At 44.9% G+C, this 22,235-nt stretch overlaps 1 protein-coding gene across 3 annotated transcripts in view; it reads right to left on the reverse strand.

Annotated features, from left to right (window-relative positions):
- CCNY (cyclin Y) overlaps positions 1 to 22,235 on the reverse strand; it is a 172,787-nt gene that overhangs the window by 7,160 nt on the left and 143,392 nt on the right. For all 3 annotated transcript variants that reach the window (XM_073581651.1, XM_073581652.1, XM_073581653.1), the window contains exons 6-7: positions 9,043 to 9,100; positions 8,532 to 8,651 (exon numbers count right to left, since the gene is read on the reverse strand). In XM_073581651.1, the coding sequence (XP_073437752.1) occupies positions 8,532 to 8,651; positions 9,043 to 9,100 (178 nt within the window). The remainder of the gene's footprint in view (positions 1 to 8,531; positions 8,652 to 9,042; positions 9,101 to 22,235) is intronic.

Raw genomic sequence — 22,235 nt, forward strand, 5'->3', positions numbered from 1 at the left:
CTTATCTTGTAGCCGCTTTACAACCCAAACTGCATGGAATACCGGATGCCGTCACTTCGTGGCATAGTCCTGATAAATGTGGCACAGTACAGATGTATTCCTGCTGTTCGAGGAAACTATTTTCCGCACTATTAATAATGTGTATGTAGCCGTGTCTGTCTCCATAACCATGAACCGCTCATCTTATCTGTGCCCGGCCATGATGCGTCTGATGGCAACTTATTAAATCTTTCTGGATTTCTCTTTCTACACAAGCTGAAATATGAGATCAGATCGCCAGTAATTAAATGGAATATTCAAAGACAGATACATGATTTAATTTCCTGTGGCTTTTCCAAGAAGACCGTCTTCAGCAGGATGCGGTCAAAAATGCATCAATTTTAGCCAGACAAGAGGAAACTAACATGTAATCATAGCCAGGACGTCACCGTGTCATGAAATCAGAGTCTCGTCTCTCACCAACAATGGGGTGAATACCATATAAGTGGCACCTGGGGGATATACCATGGTGGAGGGATCATCAGAAATGAGGACCTTCTTTGTGGGATGTATGTATAACATATTGGGCAGCCCAGCTTTTGGTGCACTACATGTATATGAGTGATTGGCACTCTATATCACCCCCTTATGGCTTATATGGATAAGCCAAAAATGGGCCAATAAGATTTTGCTTTTTAAGGAATGCATGAATATTGGCTCAACTAAAGAGGCCAGCAATCACTGGTTTGCATGCAAAAAAATCATCGTTACCAGCAGCAAAAGGTCCCATGTAAAGAATGTATGTGCTGCTGATAACATGATGCTGTAAGGAGACAGGATAATATTAGCAATTGTTCTGTCCCAATCATGGTTTTATCAAGCCTATGTTAAAGACCGACTATTGGCTTGTACATAACCGATCAGAAGTCATTTAAAGGGAATGTGTATGCAGGTTTTTGCTATGTAATCTGAAGACAGCATGAGGTCGAGGTTAAAACGCAGATTTCAGGGATGCCTCTCTTATCAAGCTCTCTGGTTTTATTTTCTTACGATCAGTGTTTTAGCAACAGGAGATTATCATTGCTGGGACTAGCTGATTGCATGACCCTTGGTCCGACACGCCCCCTCCTGTGATTAGCACCTCACTATCTATGGACATAGTATATACAGAGACTGGAGTGGGCGGGGTTAGCTTTCTCAGCTCTGCTTCATTCCTAAATCTAAAAGCTCTGATTGTGACAGAACGGCTGCACCCAGTAATCTAAATGACACATCATTGGACTCAGCTTCTCTTTGCCTACATTACACTGCTCCCAGATGAGATAGCAAAAACCTGGTGACAGATTCCCTTTAAACAGTTACAGTCGGCCCGTCTAAATAAGCCACAAGATCATGAGGGATTGTACCGCAATCGTGCATGATCTATGTGCATTACTGGACTAATAGAAGTGCATGTTATTTAGGAATGCTTTCAAATGCTCTAAAATGAAAAAAAAAATAAAAAATAAAAACATGGATTTTTGTGAGTACTCACCGTAAAATCCTTTTCTCTGAGACGCTCATTGGGGGACACAGATACTGTGGTGTATGCTTCTGCCGCTTGGAGGCTGACACGAAGTGAAAAAAAGAGGTTAGCTCCTCCTCCGTAGTATACACCCTCGCTCCTATTGCGGGCAGAAATCAGTTTGGTGCCAAAGCAGTAGGAGGACAACAAATCAGCCTTAATACAGGTACAACATGTCAAAAAGCACCACCCTTATCTCAAACTAGTAAATGTACCTAAATTTTAACAAAACAAGAGCCAACTGGCTATTCGGGTGGGTGCTGTGTCCCCCAATGAGCGTCACGGAGAATAGGATTTTACGGTGAGTACTCACAAAAATCCATGTTTCTCCTTCGCCTCATTGGGGGACACAGATAATGTGTGACGTCCTAAAGCAGTCCCTGAGTGGGAGATTGACTCACCGGTCCAAGCTACATGCCTCTTGTTTAAAGGTGCGCCACCGCTGCTTGGAGAATCCTTCTACCCAGGCTCGCATCCGCCAAAGCCTGAGTATGACTATTACAATGTCTGGCAAATGTGTGCAGGCTGGACGAGGTTGCTGCTTGCAAGCCTGTTCTGTCGAAGCCTGATGCCGAAGCGCCCAAGAGGCGCCCACTGCCCAAGTAGAGTGCGCGCTGATCCATGCTGGAATCGGCATGCCTCTAATGCGGTAGGACTCCTAAAAAGTCAAACAAAAAACGATCTGGCTATGGTCGAATTTGAGGCAGCGAGTCCCTTCCTGTGCCCTTCGGGGAGCACGAACAGCGTGTTCGTCTGACAAAAGGGAGCCGTCCTCGACCCGTACCCCCGGAGGCCTCTCACCAGGTCTTCCGTGAGACGAGCCTCTTCCACACGGTGCACCGGTGCTGGACAAAATGAAGGCAAGACAACATCTTCATTAATGTGAAAAGAGGACACGACCTTCGGCAGAAAAGGAGGGGTTGGTCTGAGCACCCCTTATCCTTATGGAAAGCGAGGAATGGAGGTCAGCCGGATAGTGCCGTCAGCTCTGAAAATCCCGCCTGACAAAAGTGATGGCCACTAGGAACGCCACTTTCCAGGAAGGAAACCTCAAAGAAACTTTCTGAAGCGGTCCCAAAAAGGAGCTTCCTGCAGAACCCTTAGGACCAGGTCAAGGTCCCAGGCATCCATAGGCGCCTTATAGGGAGGTACCAAGTGGGAGAGACCCTGGATGAAAGTCTTTACCTGTAACCTGGTAGCCATTCCGCACTGGACCAGGACGGATAAAGCTGACATTTGTCTCCTGCGGGAACTTGGGCCAGGTCCAAGTCTAGGCCCGACTGGAGAAAAGCCAAGATGTTGGGGATCGAGAATCTCAGCGGAGAAACACTGCGTCCTCAACGCCAAGCGAAGAACACCCTCCAGGTGTGGTGGTAAATTCGTGCTGAGGTCGACTTCCGGGCACTAACTATTGTAGCGACCACCTTGCTCCCAACCCTGCCTGGGTTAGAATCCAAGATTAACTGGCCATGCCGTCAAACACAGGGCCACTGAGCTCGAGTGGCAAATCGGCCCTTGAAAAAGTAGCTCTGGGCGTTCTGGCAGTCGCCAAGGAACGTCGGTGAGCAGGAGCATTAGAACTGAGTACCACGCTCAATAGGACCAGTCAGGGGCCAGCCGAATCACCGTAGCCCCTTCCCTCTTGATCCTTTTGATGACTCTCGGCAGTAGCGACAGCGGGGGAAATAGATATGGGCGGCGACACTGGTTCTATAACACAACCAACGCGTCTACCGATTGCCTGCGGATCCCAGGCCCGAGCGACGCATGTGGGCACCTTGGCATTCACTCTGGAAGCCAACAGATCCACATCTGGTGTTCCCCGCAGCTAAAAAATCTGCTGGAAGACTTCGGGATTTAGAGATCACTCTCCCCCTGAGAAAGTCTGCCGCCCAATTTTCCATGCCCGGGATGAGAGCTGCCGAGATCACCGAGTGGTTTGTTTGACCCACTGAAGAACGTGCTCCACCCCGCGCATGGTTGCTCTGCTGCGGGTGCACCCTTGATGATCTATATAGACCACCGCCGTAGCTTTGTCCGATTGAATTCGGACAAGGCGGCCTGCAGAAAGTGATGAAACTGTTGCAGAGCCAGCCAAATTGCCCGTATCTCCACTAGCTCGGTCAGGAGGAGAGCCTCCTGCGGGGACCACCGCCCTTGGGTTGTGTGGTGGCGAAAACCCTGCTCCCCAGTCGAGGAGACTGGCTTTGGTTGTCATCACCAACCAATGGTCTGGCAAAAAGGGCTTCCCCTGGGACAGAGAGGGACTGGTTATCCACCATTCGAGCGACTCCCTGACTTGACAGGATCGCCGGCCCCACTGAACGAACGTGAACAGAATTCTTGTCCCAGGCTGACAAGAGGGCACGCTGCAGGGGGCGAAGAAGGAACTGGAGAACGGTAACGCTTCTATTGCCGCCACCATTTCTCTTAGAATCCTCATCCCGAACCAGCTGGAATGAGGGACTGGATGGCGAAGTGTCCTGACTCCCTCCAAAGAGTAAGCACCTCTTCCTGAGGAGAATTACCAGCCCTCGGCAAGTGTCGAGGATCCTTCCTAAGGCCTCTTTCACACATCAGTATTTTTGATCAGTATTTCATCAGTATTTGCATGCCAAAACCAGGAGTGTCTCCAAAACAAAGAACAGACATCAGTCTTTCAATTATATTTTTTTCTTGGTAAGTTCCATTCCTGACTTTGGCATAGAAACACTGATGCAAAATACTGACCAAATACTGACGTGTGAATGAGCCTTAAGAAGGAAAAACCTCTGAGCTGGCACAACAGATGACTACCTCGCGCTGACCAACCACCCTAAGCGGCCAAGAGTATCCAGTGTGATGTCGACATTTTCCTCGCATACCCGTGCTGAAGGGCCCTTAACTAAGAGGTCGTCCAAGTAAGGCAAAAATGACTATGCCTCAAGAATGTAGCATGACCATGACAACTGTCATAACCTTTGTGAACACTCCGGGAGCCTTGGCTAGCCCGAAGGGTAGTGTTATGAACTGAAAAATGTCGACCATTGATGTCGAAGCGCAGAAACCTCTAATGAGCAGGAAAAAATGGGCTCGCCACCTGATGAATGCACTCATGCTCAGCCTAGGATGGCCAGTGGCCATGTGCAGATATGCATTCTGGATATCTATTGAGGCCAAGTATTCTCCCCGCTCCATGGCCGATATAACTGACCGGAGAGGCTCTATCCGAAAACGTCTGATGCTGACGAACCTGTTCAGAAGCCTCAGGTCCAAGACAGGTCTGACAGACGCGTTCCCTTTTTGTGAACCGCAAACAGCCTGGAATCGCAACCCTGAGCTCTTTCGTGTTCTGGCACGGAAATGATGACTCCATTGTACAGGAGCGATTCGATGGCCCCTAACAGAGCCCTTGCCTAGGTATCCACCCTGGGAAGACGAGAAAAGGAAAAACCGTCTTGGAGGGCATCTGACAAAATCTATTTTGTAAACCTGAGGCCACCAACTCCCTTACCCACGTGTCACGTGCAACACTGAACCAGACGTGGCGAAATCAGAGTAGACGGCCGCCCACCTTGCCGGTGTCGTCTGGCAAACGCCTTGAGCCATTTAACCGACTATCTTTGGGATCTGGATCCCCTTGAGCTGGGCTGCTGAGTTCGCATTCTCCCCAATGGGTTGGATCTATATGAGATCTGCCGCTCCCTATCCTGGTTGGGGCGGCCTGAAGTGGCGGAATTGGCCGCTGTGGTCCACCCGGGATTGTGAAAAAGATCGAAAACGTGCCTGAAAAGGGTGCGAAAAGGCTGTTTGATCCTTTGTTGAGGGAGAAAAAACGCTCTTTCCTCCTGTGGAGTCAGAGATAAGTTTATCCATCCTCTCTCCAATAAACGGCCGCACTGATCATAAGACAGAGAAGTCAAGGACTTCTTGAAAGCAGAATCGGCCCGCCATCCATAGAGCTCTTCTGGTAGAAATTGCGGTAGCGGCAGCAAGTGCCGAGCAATTAGCCGCACACAAAGACGCATTGATTACATAGTCCCAGGTCCATCGCCATCTGCCTCGCGATCTCCGAGGTAGCTCTGCTTCTGCGCGACCCTGTTTAACGATTCTGACCATGAATTCATGGCCTTGGCTGCCCAAGTCGCTGCGAACGAGGGAAAGAGCGCTGATCCTGACACCTCACTTACTGAGCAAGAAGCTCTTTATGAGGCGATCCGTGGAATCCTTAATAGAGGAACCACTAGAAACGAAACAGGGTTTCAGTGGCTAGACGCGACACCGGTGGAACCACCATCGGAGATTTCATCCGTTTCTTACGGATGTCCGGCAAATGGATACCTTACTTCGAGTGCCTTTTGACCCGAGAAACCCCCGTCTGGTCGTTCCCTGAGTCACTGCACTATGTCCTCAAACTCAGGATAAGAGGAACCAATTCCGTGCGGCCGCTTAACTCGCTTAAATGCCACCTTATGGCCTAAAAGCCGTGGTGGAACCATCCTCAAGGTCTGACCGACGGCTTCTATGAGCCTGTCCACTATTTCACATGACCCCGGAGCATCCAGGTCAAGGTGTCTGTCTGAGTCGACCTGAGGTCTGCTCGCAAGCAACCCTAGTGACGGGGAGCGAGAAGCAGGACTTACGGATGCCACAGCATCGGATGGACTAGGCGACACCGCGAGGATTCTTTCCACCGGGTCTGCCTGAAGTAAGAGCGGCCCCTGCAGGCCGAAGGCTCTAGTGAGGTGGAGGTCCCTCTAAGGCCGACCAGCCACTGTCCCTGCCCCTGTCTGGGCCCTGACGGAACTCGATTGCCCACGTACTGTGACAGGGATAGGGCCCACTCTGGGGGGCTTGCACATTGGTCGCCTCGCCGGGGAGGGCTCCTGGGTGCGATCGGGCTCGCAGGCTTCGCATAATTTTTGGCTCTGGCATGTGGCAAAAAATTAACCCCTCCAGAAATGCATGCGGCATAAGGGAACGCGATTTACTTTTCTCAATCATATTGCAGCCAGGTCTAATTCATATGAGGGTTGAAGGGAAGGGAGGAGGGGAAAAAACGTCACCTTTAGTCGCAGCCAGCCTCCAAGATCGGAGTCACACTTACCGCGTCCTGTGACCCACGTGCTCCTGCCGCTGCCTCTGCGTTGCGCTGCCCGCGCTCCTGTCCTCCGGGTAGGGCGGGCTGTTCCTCTCCTGGCCGCAGCCTACCTGCCATGAAGCCGGGGTCTCAATTTGCTCGGCGTCCGCCCTAGCCAGGGGGCGGCGCCGGGAATGACGTCACGCCGGAGGCGGGACTTCCGCCCGCGGCCCAGTCACGGCCGAAGCCGTGGACTAAATTTTGCCTGCACGCCCGCCGCGGGAGGGGGGGGGGGAGCGGACCGTCGGCCCGCAGGCGGAAGGCTCCAGTCCCTGCCGCCGAAAACCCGGCGCCCACGCCTGGCGGAAGGAGGGAGGAGAGAGGAGAGGGAAGGAGGATTGCTCTACACTTCCTAAGATGCCTGGAGCTTCCCGGAACGCTGCCGCAGGCCCTCCCCAGCCCTTCATATCTGACTCCGGCTCTAACCTGTTGCCACCAGGTAGAGGGGATGGGGTTAGTTTCTGGACGGTGCAGGCACCCTAGCTCCATCTAACCCCTTCAGGGGGTGAGGAGAGGGACCATCCGCCACCTTGCAGCACCGCCGTCTAGCGTTGGTGGAGCAGTGGGGGCCGCACAGACTAGTCTTGTGCCTCTGTGCAAGCCCATGGTTTAATACCTAGGGGTGGACAGGGCTAAGTCCGGCATCATGTCCCACGTCGCGGGAGAGGATACGTGGAGGGACACTCGCACGTGCTCGCCTGTTGTTGGTTTGGGGAAATCGGACCCTTTCAATAGGATCTGTTGCCCCTGTCTCTTCTTCATAAAATAACAAACAAAAATAGATGTCTGGAGAAAAAAACCCAGATATGTCCCTCGGTGCGGGAAAGGATACGTGGAGACGATACTCAACACGTGCTCGCCCGTTGTTAGTTTGGGGAGATCGGACCCTTTCAATAGGATCCGTCGCCCCTGTCTTATCTTCTTGGAAAAAAGAGAAAAAAAAAAAAAGAAGTCTGGAGAAAACCAGACACGTGTGCCTCCAAAGACACTAAGCAAAAAACTGATTACCGCCCACAATAAGGGCAAGGGTGTATACTACGGAGGAGGAGCTAACCTCTTTTTTTCACTTAGTGTCAGCCTCCAAGCGGCAGAAGCATACACCACAGTATCTGTGTCCCCCAATGACGTGAAAGAGAAAAAACAGGTCTAAAACAAACCAGGGAACACAAAAACAAGGACAATCGTGGTAAATGCTGTAAAGTGCATTTTGCGGACAGATCTATGTCTTGCTGGATGATATGTACAAAATCATGATAAACCTGTGTAATTTAACAATCTGTCACCAGGATTTCACACCTTAAACTATTTATAGAGCATGTAGCACTTTAAAAGACAAGTCCAGCAACAGCTGTACATGACTAGCCCTTTCCTATGTTACTGTGAAATTGTCGTTTGTATTGGTATGCAAATAAGGCTGAAGGGCTATAATAGATCTGAAGCCTCTGTCACTCCAGCTCTATTCCCCACCCAGTGCCACCTCCTCCTGCTTGACTTACGCTCGTTTGCCTTAAGTCACAAAGCATAGAGGCTCTCAGTTAAGCAAGAGGAGGTGGCACGATGCACGTAATAGAGCTGGAGTGACAGAGGCTTCAGATCTACCGTAGCACTTCAGTCTCATTTGCATATCAATTCAAATGCTGATTTATCCGCAACGGAGGAACGAACTGCCATAAGTATTGCTGGAATGGTCTTTGAAAAAGATATATATGCATATTAATAGTTTTGGGGGTGAAATCCTGCTGACAGATTCCCTTTAAAATGGGATCAAGTAATGATCAATTATTATTGGTCTTTAAATGCAAGGCAGAAAATAGGTATTTAATCTAGTATGAGTCGTCGTAAAACAGCACAAACCAATATCAGACTTACCAAAGTTACTATGGCACATTCAGCTGTCAGCTGGGCTGCATTGAAGAGCGTCCGCACAAACCGATAGATGTGTTTCTGCTCTGGATCATGCTTCTCATAATCAGATGGGACCTCGGATTTCTGCAATGGTGAATTACATATTAAATATTCCCAGTGCTAGAAACACTCGGATTAGAGATGAGCAAAAACATTCAAAACTACCCCGGTCTGTTGTCTAGTTCAGTCTTCCGTGGCAGCCGGACAAGGGCAGTGCAAGCTTCCATGGTGGTAATCCTCTGCATAGCATCCTGGGGGGAGGGTCGCTGCCCCTTACCAAGTCATGATGTCATGAAGGCAGTAAGGGGTAGAGGCACCGAGAATGCAGAGGAATGCCTGCGCCGAAGTGAACAGCCCTGGTCCAGCTGCTATGAGGGACCAGACTGGATTACATTATTATTATTATATAGATATATATCTATCTCTATACACACACACATACTATACACATGTATACATACACACACATACTTACAGAAAGAGGATGAAGCTTTTCATCAAAAATGTCCAATAGCAATCTTCCATCCCCGTCTCTAGAAAATCAAAATAAGATCAGTAAATCAATAAGAATCTAAAAGAAAAAAAAACACTTATTCTAAAGCTTTACCCCCCTAAAACCTTAAAAAAATGCAGTGGAAAAACATACAAAAAAATTTGGACAACATGGTGGCTCAGTGGATAGCACTGCAGCCTTACACCCCTGGGTCCTGGGTTCAAATCCCACCATTGACAACATCTGCAATGATGATTATCATCGCGGACAGCGATGATAATGTCTGTAAAGCGCTGTGGAATATGTTAGTGTTATATAAGCCAAGCATAATAAGTAAATTTATTTCCTAAAATCATCTAGGTAAGGGAATGAACATTTAGTCTTTTCTCCCCATTTTTGCAGCGAAAAGCGCAGCATAATGAATGAGAAAGTCTCGTGCACACGTTGGTTTTATGCATCAAAAATGCACTTTTTTTTTTCATAGTGTTTTTCCTGCCAAGAGACACAAGTTTTTGATGCAGAATATGCCAGCAACAAATGCGTATCATGTGCACATACCTTTAGGCAGTTTCCTCAACAAATACTTTGAACTGTAGGGAAGATGCGCCATGAGTGCCCGCTGGCGAGGTCTGACCACTGCCATCCCTAGAGTGATATCACAGCAGCAGGAAAGGGCGGTGCCGCAGCAGCAGGAAAGGGCGGTGCCGCAGCAGCAGGAAAGGGCAGTGCCGCAGCAGCAGGAAAGGGCAGTGCCGCAGCAGCAGGAAAGGGCAGTGCCGCAGCAGCTCCTGGCCAGTTAGTTTAGTTCTTTTAATGAGGAAAAAAGTCTAATTGACAGAGAATCCAAAGTCCAGGACAGAAAATCAGCTTAAGTATCTGCAGAAATATACCCGACACCATTGTCCGTTACTCACGAACAAGTTTTATCTGCCTTTTTCATGGACAGAACATGGACCCATTATAACCTATGTGTTGTTCACGTCTGTGGTTTTTTTTGTGACCAGTATCTTCTATAACAAAAAAAAAAACAAAAAAAAAAAACACAAGTACGGATGAAGAAAAACCAACGTGCAGAAAATATTGGCTGAAAATCAGATGTAGCACACAGATTAAAAATGCGCAATTTTTTTTTTGCACACAAGAAGAAACGATGTCTAAGGCCAAGTTCACACAATGAGTATTTTGTGTTCGCTAAAATTGTGTTTATTCTTTTTTTCATTGCATTTTTTGCATGCATTTTCATCGTGTTCTATAGGCTGTGGTTTTTGTCTCATGCTTGAATCAAAGCGGCTTCGTTTTTTATATTTCCTGGCGTTTGGCTTTTGGCAAAACTTTATTGCTGCAGTCAAGCGCGGATTACATGAATTTTTTAACCTACGGATTTTCCAAATATTAGTAACAGTTTCCACATCTTCGTAATAGCACCAAACAGTACTAGGAAACTGAAACAACGACCTCCAAGCTGGCAGCTGTCTGCATTACACTGTCCATCATCTGCCCCATCTATAATGCAATGGATCGCGAAACATTCACCTTGTCCACAGCCTATTCCTACAATGACCAGCAGAGGGTGCACGGAACTCACAATGTGACCCCTGATAATAGCAACAGTTCTCAATCATGGGTGAAAGTGTTGTTACCCTTGAAATTGTTCAGGAAAATGAAGTATTTCTCCCCAAAAATTATTGCAATTACACGTTTTGTTATAGACAGGTTTATTTCCTTTGTGTGTGTATTAGAACAACACGAAAACAAAAAAAACAGAAAAAAAGGCAAATTGGACATTATTTAAGAAAAAAAAACCCAAAATTGTGGGTAAATCACTTTGTTTAAAGCATGTGATGCTTGTTCAAACTCATCTGAGGCAAGTAACAGGTGTGGGGAATATGAAAATCACACCTCAAACCAGATTAAAAAAAAAGGGGAGAATTTGACTCAATCTTTGCATTGTGTGTCTGTGTGCCACACTAAGCATGGAGAGCAGAAAGAGAAGAGAACAGTGAGGACTTGAGAACCAAAATTGTTGAACAATATCAACAATCTCAAGGTTACAAGTCCATCTCTAGAGATCTTGATGTTCCTTTGTCCATGGTGCGGAACAAATCAAGAAGTTTACAACCCATGGCACTGTATCTAATCTTCCTGGACATGGACAGCAGAGAAAAATTGATGGAAGGTTGCAATACAGGATAGTCCAGATGGTGGATAAGCAGCCCCAATCAAGTTCCAAAGATATTCAAGCTGTGCTGCAGCCTCAGGGTGCATCAGTGTCAGCGCAAACTATCCGTCAACATTTGAATTAAATGAAACACTATTGCAAGAGACCTGAGAGGACCTCCCACTGCTGACACAGAGACATAAAGCTAGACTGCAGACTGGCAAAATATAAGCCAAAATCCTTCTGGGAAAGTGTCATCATTCTACTGTTTACCGAAAATGGAATGAGGCCTACAAAAGAAAAGAACATAGTAACTACAGCCAAACATGGTGGAGGTTCAAAGATATTTTGGGGTTGTTTTGCTACCTCTGGCACTGGGTGCTTTGACTGTGTGCAAGGTATCATGAAATCTGAAGATTACCAAAGGATTTTAGGTAGCAATGTAGTGCCCAGTGTCAGAAAGCTGGGTTTGTGTCCTAGGTCATGGGTCTTCTAGCAGGGCAATGACCCCAAACATAAATAAGGAATCACCCGGAAATGGATGGAAACAAAGTGCTGGAGAGTTCAGAAATGGCAGCAATGAGTCCGAATCTAAATTCCATTAAACACCTGTGGAGAGATCTTAAAACTGCTGTTAGGAAAAGGCGCCTTCAGATATGAGAGATCCGGTACAGTTTGCAAAAGAAGAGGCGTCCAAAATTCCAGTTGAGAGGTGTAGAAAGCTTGTTGATGGTTATAGGAAGCGATCGATTGCGGCTATTCCAAAGAGAATGCAACCAAATATTAAATGGAGGGTGCCAAAAATTTTGTCAGGCCCATTTTGGGGGTTTTGTGTGAAATTATGTCCAATTTGCCCTTTTATCTGTTTTTAGTGTTGTTCTAATACTCACAAAAGGAAATAAACAGGTGTATAACTAAACTATAACAAAAAATTATTTATTTTTGTTGTGTTATAGTTTAGTTTTACACTTGTTTATTCCCTTTGTATTAGAACAACACAAAAAAAAACAGAGAAAACGGCAAATTGAACATAATTTCATCATATATCTATGATTTTGTTTTTCTAAGAGCCATTTTTTATTCCTAGTATTTCAACCATAATGCCGGGGAGTGGTCATAGGCTTGGATTTCCAATCACCATTAAGTAAAACAAACGTTAAAATATGCAGGAGCGCTTGAATGAAAAGTGCTGAATGACAAGCAGAGACACATTTCTGCATAGATTTACATGATCTGTAATGTAAATGACTCTATTTGCATCTATTACCATATGTTAGGATCCGCTGATCTGGCTTATCTCTGGGATTGTGGACACATATATCAGGTTATTAAACTTTTGGACAAGAATCAGTGATAAGGAGAAGTTGGCAGCTGAAGGGTTTGATGCGCGTTAAGTAACTGTGTAAGTGTGGAGAAAGTCAACATCCGAGATTATACGGTTTATCATACTTCACAAAGAGCCATAGGGTGGAACAGAAACGTGTGATACACGATCGGTTTATACAGAAAGTGAATATTCACATTTTAACAAGAACTTTACATTTTTTCTTTCCATGCTGGACAAAATTCTAGAAAAAAAATGTAAAGTAAAAGGTGCTTACCCTTTCACTGCCATCATCTGTACTCCAAATGAGTACATTCTGATAGCAATGTAGCTAAAGCCAGGCACACAGGCTGGGGAAGCCACTAAAAATCAAAATGTAGTTATTTTCACAGGTTCAAAGACAAATGCCACAAAAAAATGATTTCCAAAGTTTCTTAAGTATCTAAACTGGACAAAATGATAAAAAAAAAAATGAAAAAAAATTAGTTGTTTGTTGCCCATCCTTAAATAGGTCATCAATAACATATTGGTGGGGTCCAACCAGGGTTGGAAATAGTGCCAATCAAAGCAGTTTAACCTACTTAAATGCTGCTGTCTCAATGGAAGTAACATCCAAGAAGGACATTAAGGCAGTAAGGGCCCTACTGAGAGGCTCTCAAGTCTGTCTGTCTGTGGCTCAGCTTCACAGGAGAACAGTAATTTTACAAAATATTACAATATGAAAAGCGATATATATGCGATCGTAGTTTGCTTCAAATCCCCAATTATTATTGTTATTCTTTTTTTTTTTTTTATTAGTCCCCCCTTAGGGATTTGAAGCAAGCAACAATCACATATATCGCTTGTAGTATTCAAGTATATTGTATACACACAATGCTCAGTATAGGTGATCAAAGGTTTTCAGAAAAACCTGTTGGAATCTAGTTTCCCTTCAGAATCAACATTGTCTACACTACAAAATCTACCCACCAATCAGGGCCATTGATTGCAAATGAGATTTGGATTTTCACACACCCAAAAAAAGCCATTTTTCTAACAAATTCATTAAACACCATGTTACAAAATTGAGTACACCCCAATGAAAATCTTAAGAGCGAAGTCAATGTTCAGACTACAAAATTCTAACTAACAAGAAATAAACCAGAGAAGGCTAATTATTCATTAAACAGGTGTCCAGCAGACAGTTCACTATAACACAGTGTTACTTAAAGAAAACGCCTTCCCATTTGATGCTGGCAGCAATGGCACCATATGGAAGAGAAATGTCATAAGACCTGAGAAAGAAAATAACATTTATACAAGAAAGGTGAAGGCTACAAGAAGATCAGCAAAGCTTTACTTATCAGTCAGAATACTGGAGCAAAAGTTATACAAAATTTAACAAAGATGGAACTTCAACTATCTCACAAAGATGTCCAGGCCGACCACAGAAGTTAACACCTAAAACGGAGGGTCTTTTAGTTTCAATAAGTTTTCTTTCAAACATCATATGAAAACATAAAAACAATAACCAATCTCCCATGCAAGGGAGCAGATATTATGTTTATAATAACAAATTAGATATACAAGAAAAAGGACAAGACAGAGGTAGGGAAAGGATAGACAGCAGGAGTTCAGCGGTACAGTGCTTAATATTAATATGGAGAACCAATTTGTAACCTCCGTCTCAAGTAAACACCCAATGTTTGTTATGAGTTCTGGTAAGGACTTTTCTATAAGTCATAAACGCTTAAGGGGAAAGCAGCAAAGCCATGTCTCGTCGTGTATTTGGATGTAATTCTATCCAAGGATTCCAGACCTTGAGAAATAAGTTCCACGAATCAGATCTAGTAGATTCTATCCGCTCATATAACATGATGGAATTCATTCTTTCTTTTACCAAAGATATCGACAGTAAGGCTGTGTGCCCACGATGCGATTTTTAAGCGTTTTTGCCGAGATTTTCGGCGCGAAAACGTTTAAAAATCTTGTACATGACGCCCCCCATGCATTCCTATGGCATTCTGCACATGCTGTGCTAATGCTGCGCTTTTTTCCGCGGCAGAATCGCATCGCGGAAAAAAAATCGCAGTATGATCATTCTTTTGTGCGGAATCGCAAAGAATTGCCGCGATTCCGCACCCATAGGAATGCATGAGAATCGCTTACTTCCCGCATGTGGAAGTTAAGCGTCTCATGTGCGGTTGGTACCCACAGTGTGAAGGAGAGGAGACTGTCCTCCAGGCCCTGGGTACCATACCCCTGTAAAAAAAAGAATAAAAAATAAAAAAATCGGGGTATATTTACCTTCCGACGTCCCGCGCTGCATTCCCGGGCCTCAGCGTTCCCAGTAATGCCTTGCGGCAAGGACCTGTGATGACGTGGTCTCGCGAGATCACTATAGTAACGCGAGACCAACGTCATCACAGGTCTCGCAAGGCATCGCTGGGAACGCTGAGGCCCGGGATGGCAGCGCGGGACGTCGGAAGGTAAATATACCCCGATTTTTTTTTTTTTAATCATTTTTAACATTTTATCTTTTACTAATGAGGCCGCATAGGCAGCCTCAATATTAAAAAGCTGTTCACACTTGTCAAACACTGTTTGACGAGTGTGACCAACCTGTCAATCACTTTCCAAGCGATGGAAAGTGCTTGAGAAAATCGCGGCAAAATCGCGAACAGAATCGCGGTGAAATCGCGCGGGAAAAAAACGCGCGATTTCTGGGAAGGAGTCCGGTTTTCATTGTGCGTTTTAAAACGCTACGTGGGCCCATAGCATAAAGGGGTTTTCCATCTTGAGGCTATAAGAATCTTTGTTTCCATGCACAAATAGTTTTATGAAAACTTTTAGAGAACCTCGGCGGCTTAGTACCCAATAAAAAGGAAGAGGGTTCTAAATCAATTTGTTCCCCGAACATTTGTTCTACCAGACATTTCACTTTCTTCCAGATCTCCGAGACCACTGTACAAGACCACCAGATGTGTTTCATGTCCCCTGATAATCCCGAGGGTCTTTTGATGACAAGGGTTGGATAAAATCGACATGCACGTTCACTGCAGTTAGCACTTAAAGAAGTAAAAGTCAAACCTTGGTAAGCGTTTCTCATGAGACAATATGGCGTACACTTCAGAAGATAGGAATACATGGGTGTCGTCCGTGAATTAAACCTCTCTTAAAGCTCAGGCACAAAAAATGCACCTACAATTTACCAGGACCTATGCTGAAAAATATGAAGACTACTGGGACTCTATAGTGATGAGACCAAGTTAAATGTTTTTGGAACAGATGGCTGCAGTTTGCATGAAAAATGAAAAAGAAAAATGCATGATGCCTACAGTCAGACATGGTGGTGACAGTGACCTTATATGGGACTCTGTGAGTGGTGTCGGGGAGCTACATCTCATTGATCGTATCATGAATTCACAGATGTCCTGCTTTATATTGAAAGAAAAGATGCTTCCATCACTTCATGCCCTTGGTAGACGTGCACTTTTCCAACATGACAACGATCCAAAAAAATTTAAGGCCACTGTTACATTTCTGAAGAACACTGTTAGGCCGGGGTCACACTTGCGGGTGTGATGCAAGAAACTCGCGTGAGCCTCTCGCATCAATAAACGGCGCTGCCGCCGGCACTCGGGACCGGAATGTGCGGCTGCATAGAAATACATGCAGCCGCACACTCTGGTCCCGAGTGTCGGCGGCAGCACTGGGTTTTGATGCGAGACACTTGCGCGAGTTTCTCGCATCACGCTCGAAAGTGTGACCCCGGCCTTAAAGCGATTCGGTGGCCAAATGTCTCCGGATCTGAACCCAACCGAACATGTATGGGGAATTCGAAAGAAACAAGTTGTCATCACTCTCCATCCAGCATCCAGGCTCTGAGAGGTCATTCTTCAAGAATGGAAAAAGACAAATGCTGCAATATGTCGTCAACTTGTTCATTCCATGCCTAGAAAACTTGATGCGGCCCTTAAAAATCATGGTGATCATATAAAATACTAGATGTAGTAGTTATGATGTGGGGTGTATTCATTTATGTATCAACTAAATTTGAGCAAATCTGAAAATTTTGTAAACAAAATTTTATTAACCTTACTTTCATGTTATGGGTTAAAGTGTTTTATGAAATACAGTCTTGTCAAAATTGTCCTATATATTTATAATACATATATAATTCTGGTTATCTCCTGTCACCACCAGAGGAGAATTTTTTATTTATTTATTTTTTTAATCTTGGGGTACGATAGCAATAGATATCCAGTAGCTTCGGGTGCTTTAACCCCTTCCTGACATCCGACGTACTATCCCGTCCACGGTACCCGAGCCCGTATGAACGTGGACGGGATAGTACGTCTACCGCGATCAGCGGCGCCCACGTGGTGAGCGCCGCTGATCGCGGACGGGTGTCAGCTGATTATCACAGCTGACACCCGGCACAATGTGTCAGGGGCGGTCACGGACCGCCCCCGACACGTTAACCCCTTGCACACCGCAATCAAACACGATCGCGGTGTACCGGGGGTTAAAGGGAAGCATCGGCAGGGAGGGGGCTCCCTCCGTGCTTCCCTGAGCCCCCCACGGCAGCGCAATGTGCAGCGCTGCTGCGGGGGGCTCCTTTCCTCCAGGCCCCCGAATCCAAGATGGCGACGGGGGCCTTCGGGGGCCTGAGGAAGCTGGCTTCCTCAGTGCCTGCAAAGCGCAGGCATGAGGAAGCCTTCTGCAGTGCCTGTGTCAGATCGCTGATCTGTCACAGTGATCTGTGATGTGACAGATCAGTGATCTGTCACAGGACAGTGATGTCCCAACCTGGGACTATTTAATAAAGTAAAAAAAAAAAAATAAAAAAAGTGTAAAAATAATTAAAAAAAAAAATCGCCAAATATATTAGAAAAAAAAAAAAATATTCCCCCAATAAATCAATTTTTAGGAAATAATAATTAAAAAAAAAAAACAATAAAAGTACACATATTAGGTATCGCCGCGTCCGTAACGACCCGCCCTATAAAACTGTCCCATTAGTTAACCCCTTTAGCGAACCCCTTAAAAAATAAAAATAAAAAACGAAGCAAAAAATAATGATTTATTATCATACTGCCAAACAAAAAGTGTAATAACGCGCGATCAAAAAGACGCATATAAATATCCATGGTACCGCTGAAAACGTCATCTTGTCCCGCAAAAAACGAGCCGCCACACAGCTTCATCAGCGAAAAAATAAAAAAGTTATAGCTCGCTGAATAAAGCGATGCAAAAATAATTATTTTTTATATAAAATAGTTTTCATTGCATAAAACCGACAAAAACATAAAAAAACGACCTAAATGAGGTATCGCTGTAACCGTACTGACGTGAAGAATAAAACCTCTTTATCAATTTTACCGCACGCGGAACGGTGTAAACGCACCCCCCCCAAAGGAAATTCATGAAACGCTGGTTTTTGTTCATTCTGCGTCCCAAAAATCGGAATAAAAAGCGATCAAAAAATTCCACGTGCCCGAAAATGGTACCAATAAAAACGTCAACTCGTCCCGCAAAAAATAAGCCCTCACATGACTCGGTGGGTCAAAATATGGAAAAATTATAGCTCTCAATATGTGGTGATGCAAAAACTATTTTTACAATAAAAAGCGTCTTTCAGCGTGCGACAGCCGCCAAACATAAAAACCGCCATAAATAGTAAATCAAACCCCCCGTTATCACCCCCTTAGTTAGGGAAAAATAATAAAATAAAAAAAATGTATTTATTTCCATTTTTCCATTAGGGTTAGGGCTAGGGTTAGGGGCGTGTTGGGGTTCGGGTTGGAGTTAGAATTGGGGGTTTCCACTGTTTGGGCACATCAGGGGCTCTCCAAATGCAACATGGCGTCTGATCTCAATTCCAGCCAATTCTGAGTTGAAAAAGTCAAATGGTGCTCCTTCCCTTCCAAGCTCTGCTATGCGCCCAAACAGTGTTTTACCCCCACATGTAGGGTATCAGCCTACTCAGGACAAATTGCAAAACAATTTTTGGGGTCCAATTTCTCCTGTTACCCTTAGGAAAATAAAAAATTGGGGGCAAAAATATCATTTTTGTGGAAACAAATGATTTTTTTATTTTCACGTCCGAGTGTTATAAACTTCTGTGAAGCACTTGGGGGTTCAAAGTGCTCACCACACATCTAGATAAGTTCCGTGGGGGGTCTAGTGTCCAAAATGGGGTCACTTGTGGGGAGTTTCAATAGTTTAGATACATCAGGGGCTCTCCAAACGCACATGACACCCGCAGACCATTCCATCAAAGTCTTCATTCCAAAACGTCACTACTTCCCTTCCGAGCCCTGACGTGTGTCCATACAGTAGTTTTATCCCACATATGGGGTGTCAGCGTACTCAGGACAAATTGGACAACAACTTTTGGGGTTCAATTTCTCCTGTTACCCTTGGGAAAATAAAAAAAATTGGGGACTAATTGATCATGTTTGTGGAAAAAATACGATTTTTTTATTTTCATGCCCTGGCATTATAAACTTCTGTGAAGCCCTTGGGGGTTCAAAGTGCTCACCTCACATCTAGATAAGTTCCTTGGGGGGTCTAGTTTACAAAATGGTGTCATTTGTGGGGGGTTTCCACTGTTTAGGTACATTAGGGGCTCTCCAAAGGCAACATGACACCCGCAGACCATTCCATCAAAGTCTGCATTCCAAAACGTCACTACTTCCCTTCCGAGCCCCGACGTGTGCCCATACAGTAGTTTTCTCCCACGTATGGGGTATCAGCATACTCAGGACAAATTGGACAACAACTTTTGGGGTCCAATTTCTCCTGGTACCCTTGGGAAAATAAAAAAATGGTGACTAAAAGATCATGTTTGTGGAAAAAATACGAATTTTTTATTTTCACGCCCGGGCGTTGTAAACTTCTGTGAAGCACTGGGGGGGTCAAAGTGCTCACCACACATCTAGATAAGTTCCTTAGGGGGTCTAGTTTCCAAAATGGTGTCATTTGTGGGGGGGTTCCACTGTTTTGGTACATCAGGAGTTTTCCAAACGCGAAATGGTGTCCGATCTCAATTCCAGCCAAAAACGTCAAATGGCGCTGCTTCCCTTCCGAGCTCTGCCATGCGCCCAAATAGTGGTTTACCCCCACATGTGGGGTATCAGCGTACTCAGGACAAATTGCACAATAACTTTTAGGGTCCTGTTACCCTTGGAAAAATAAGAATTGAGGGTGAAAAGATCATTTTTGTGGAAAAAATATGATTTTTTAATTGTATGGCTTTATGTTATAAACTTCTGTAAAGCCCTTGTGGGTTCAAAGTTCTCACCACATATCTAGATAAGTTCCTTGGGGGGTCTAGTTTCCAAAATGGGGTCACTTGTAGGGGGTTTCCACTGTTTAGGTACATCAGGGACTCTCCAAACGTGACATGGCGTCCAATCTGAATTCCAGCCAATTTTGCATTGAAAAAGTCAAACGGCGCTCCTTCCATTCTGAGCTCTGCCATGCGCCGAAACAGTCGTTCCCCCCCACATATCAGGTATCAGCGTACTCAGGACAAATTGCACAATAACTTTTGCAGTTCAATTTCTCCTGTTACCCTTGGTAAAATAAAAAAAATTGAACCTGAAGTAATTTTTTTTATGAAAAAAAGTTAGATGTTCATTTTTTTTTTAAATATTCAAAAAAATTCCTGTGACGCACCTAAAGGGTTAATAAACTTCTTGAATGTGGTTTTGAGCACCTTAAGGGGTGCAGTTTTTAGAATGGTGTCACTTTTGGGTATTTTCTATCATATAGACCCCTCAAAGTGGCTTCAAATGTGATGTGGTCCTAAAAATAAAATGGTGTTGTAAAAATGAGAAATCGCTGGTCAACTTTTAACCCTTATAACTTCCTAACAAAAAAAAATTTTGGTTCCAAAATTGTGCTGGTGTAAAGTAAACATGTGGGAAATGTTAGTTATCAAGTTTTTTGTGTGCCGTATCTCTGTGATTTAAGGGCAAAAAAATTCAAAGTTGGAAAATTGCGAAATTTTCAAAATTTTCGCCAAATTTCCGTTTTTCTCACAAATAAACGCAAGTTATTTGAATGAAATTTTACCACTAACATGAAGTACAATATGTCACGAGAAAACAATGTCAGAATCACCGGGATCCATGGAAGCGTTCCAGAGTTATGACCTCATAAAGGTACAGTGGTCAGAATTGTAAAAATTGGCCCGGTCATGAACGTGCAAACCACCCTTGGGGGTGAAGGGGTTAACTAATTTCACAGCCACTATACTGATCATTGCCATAGCACTTGACCTGCACCCCCGACTGCCCAGATCAGCGTCTTCAGTCTCTCTACGCATTCCCATCATTACCCAGATCCGAGTCTTATTACCGGAGTACAATATACCGTCATTGTTATTTCTGCTATATCTATAGTAAAAACAAAACTTCTAACCCGAGGGAATAATACATTTCTTCTGTAAATGGATGTGAAATAGAAAGTTGCTTTCTGGAAACTAGAGCAGGAGGATCCGCGTTCTCCCCGCTGTTTAGCAGATTTACAATGGGGCTGGCACAAAGAACAAGGATCCATAGCCTGGAGCGAGATCTCCACGCCGTCAGCTGCGCCAGTCTATTAGCAAGGCAAAATGAAAAATGTCTCATCTGGTAATTATAATTAATGTGGGTGGGATGTTTTCCTAACAAAAAAGACGTACTAACCAAAATATATACATTGGTAATAGCCTTTACAATCGTGAAAATTATTGGCAACTGATGTACGTGATTGGGAAAGCTTGGGGTGGTACAGGGTCAAAAGGAAAAAAAATAAAAGCATTCGTTTTGTGTGAAATGTACTTTGGGCGACCTTTTACCTGGCTTCTATCATTATTTCATGCTTGCGTATAACCTGGACAGTCTGACTTTTACTCCTGTGTGTCTTACTCTATTGCACATTCTGTACCTACGGTAATTATTTTTTATGCTGTTTGGTGTGGCTGGGTGCTTTAAAACACTTACATGAATATAAGGAACTATGGTTTATATACCGTATATACTCGAGTATCAGCAGAGTTTTTCAGCACTTTTTTTGTTCTGAAAAAGCCCCCCCTTGGTTTATACTCGAGTGAGGGTCCCAGAAGATGGAGGGGGAGGGGGAGAGGCAGCGGCTAAGCAGCGGGTCACAGAAGGCAGGAACCGGCTGCTGCAGCTAAAGCCTGTGCCCGCTGCTAAAAAAAAAATGAATGTTCAATGCGCTGGCAGTGAATATTCATTTCTCTTTAATAGTGGGCACAATAGTCGCAGCCACCGGCTTCGTGCAGCAGCCGGGCGATTAGGTGTGCCTGCTACTTAAGGGAATGAACATGCACTGACCTACACGGCCATGGGTGTGGAGGGCATTGAATATTCATTTTCTTAAGTAGCGGGCACATGTGATCGCCCCGCCACTGCAGCTGTTGGGACAGAACAAGATGCTGCGAGGGAGCACAGGGACGGTAAGTAGGATGGTACTTTTTTTTTTTTTTAATTTTTTTTCTATGGGGGCCATGCATACAAGTATAGGGATGAGGGGGCCATGCATAGAAGGATATGAATGAGGAGCCATGCATACCAGGATAGGGATGAGGAGGCCATGCATACCAGGATAGGGATGAGGGGGGCATGCATACCAGGATAGGGATGAGGGAGCCATGCATACCAGGATAGGGATGAGGAGCCATGCATACCAGGATAGGGA

This window comes from Dendrobates tinctorius, unplaced genomic scaffold (genome assembly GCF_039654945.1).
Source record: "Dendrobates tinctorius isolate UK_male_01 unplaced genomic scaffold, ASM3965494v1 ptg000070l, whole genome shotgun sequence".
In the NCBI taxonomy this organism is placed as follows: Eukaryota; Metazoa; Chordata; class Amphibia; order Anura; family Dendrobatidae; genus Dendrobates; species Dendrobates tinctorius.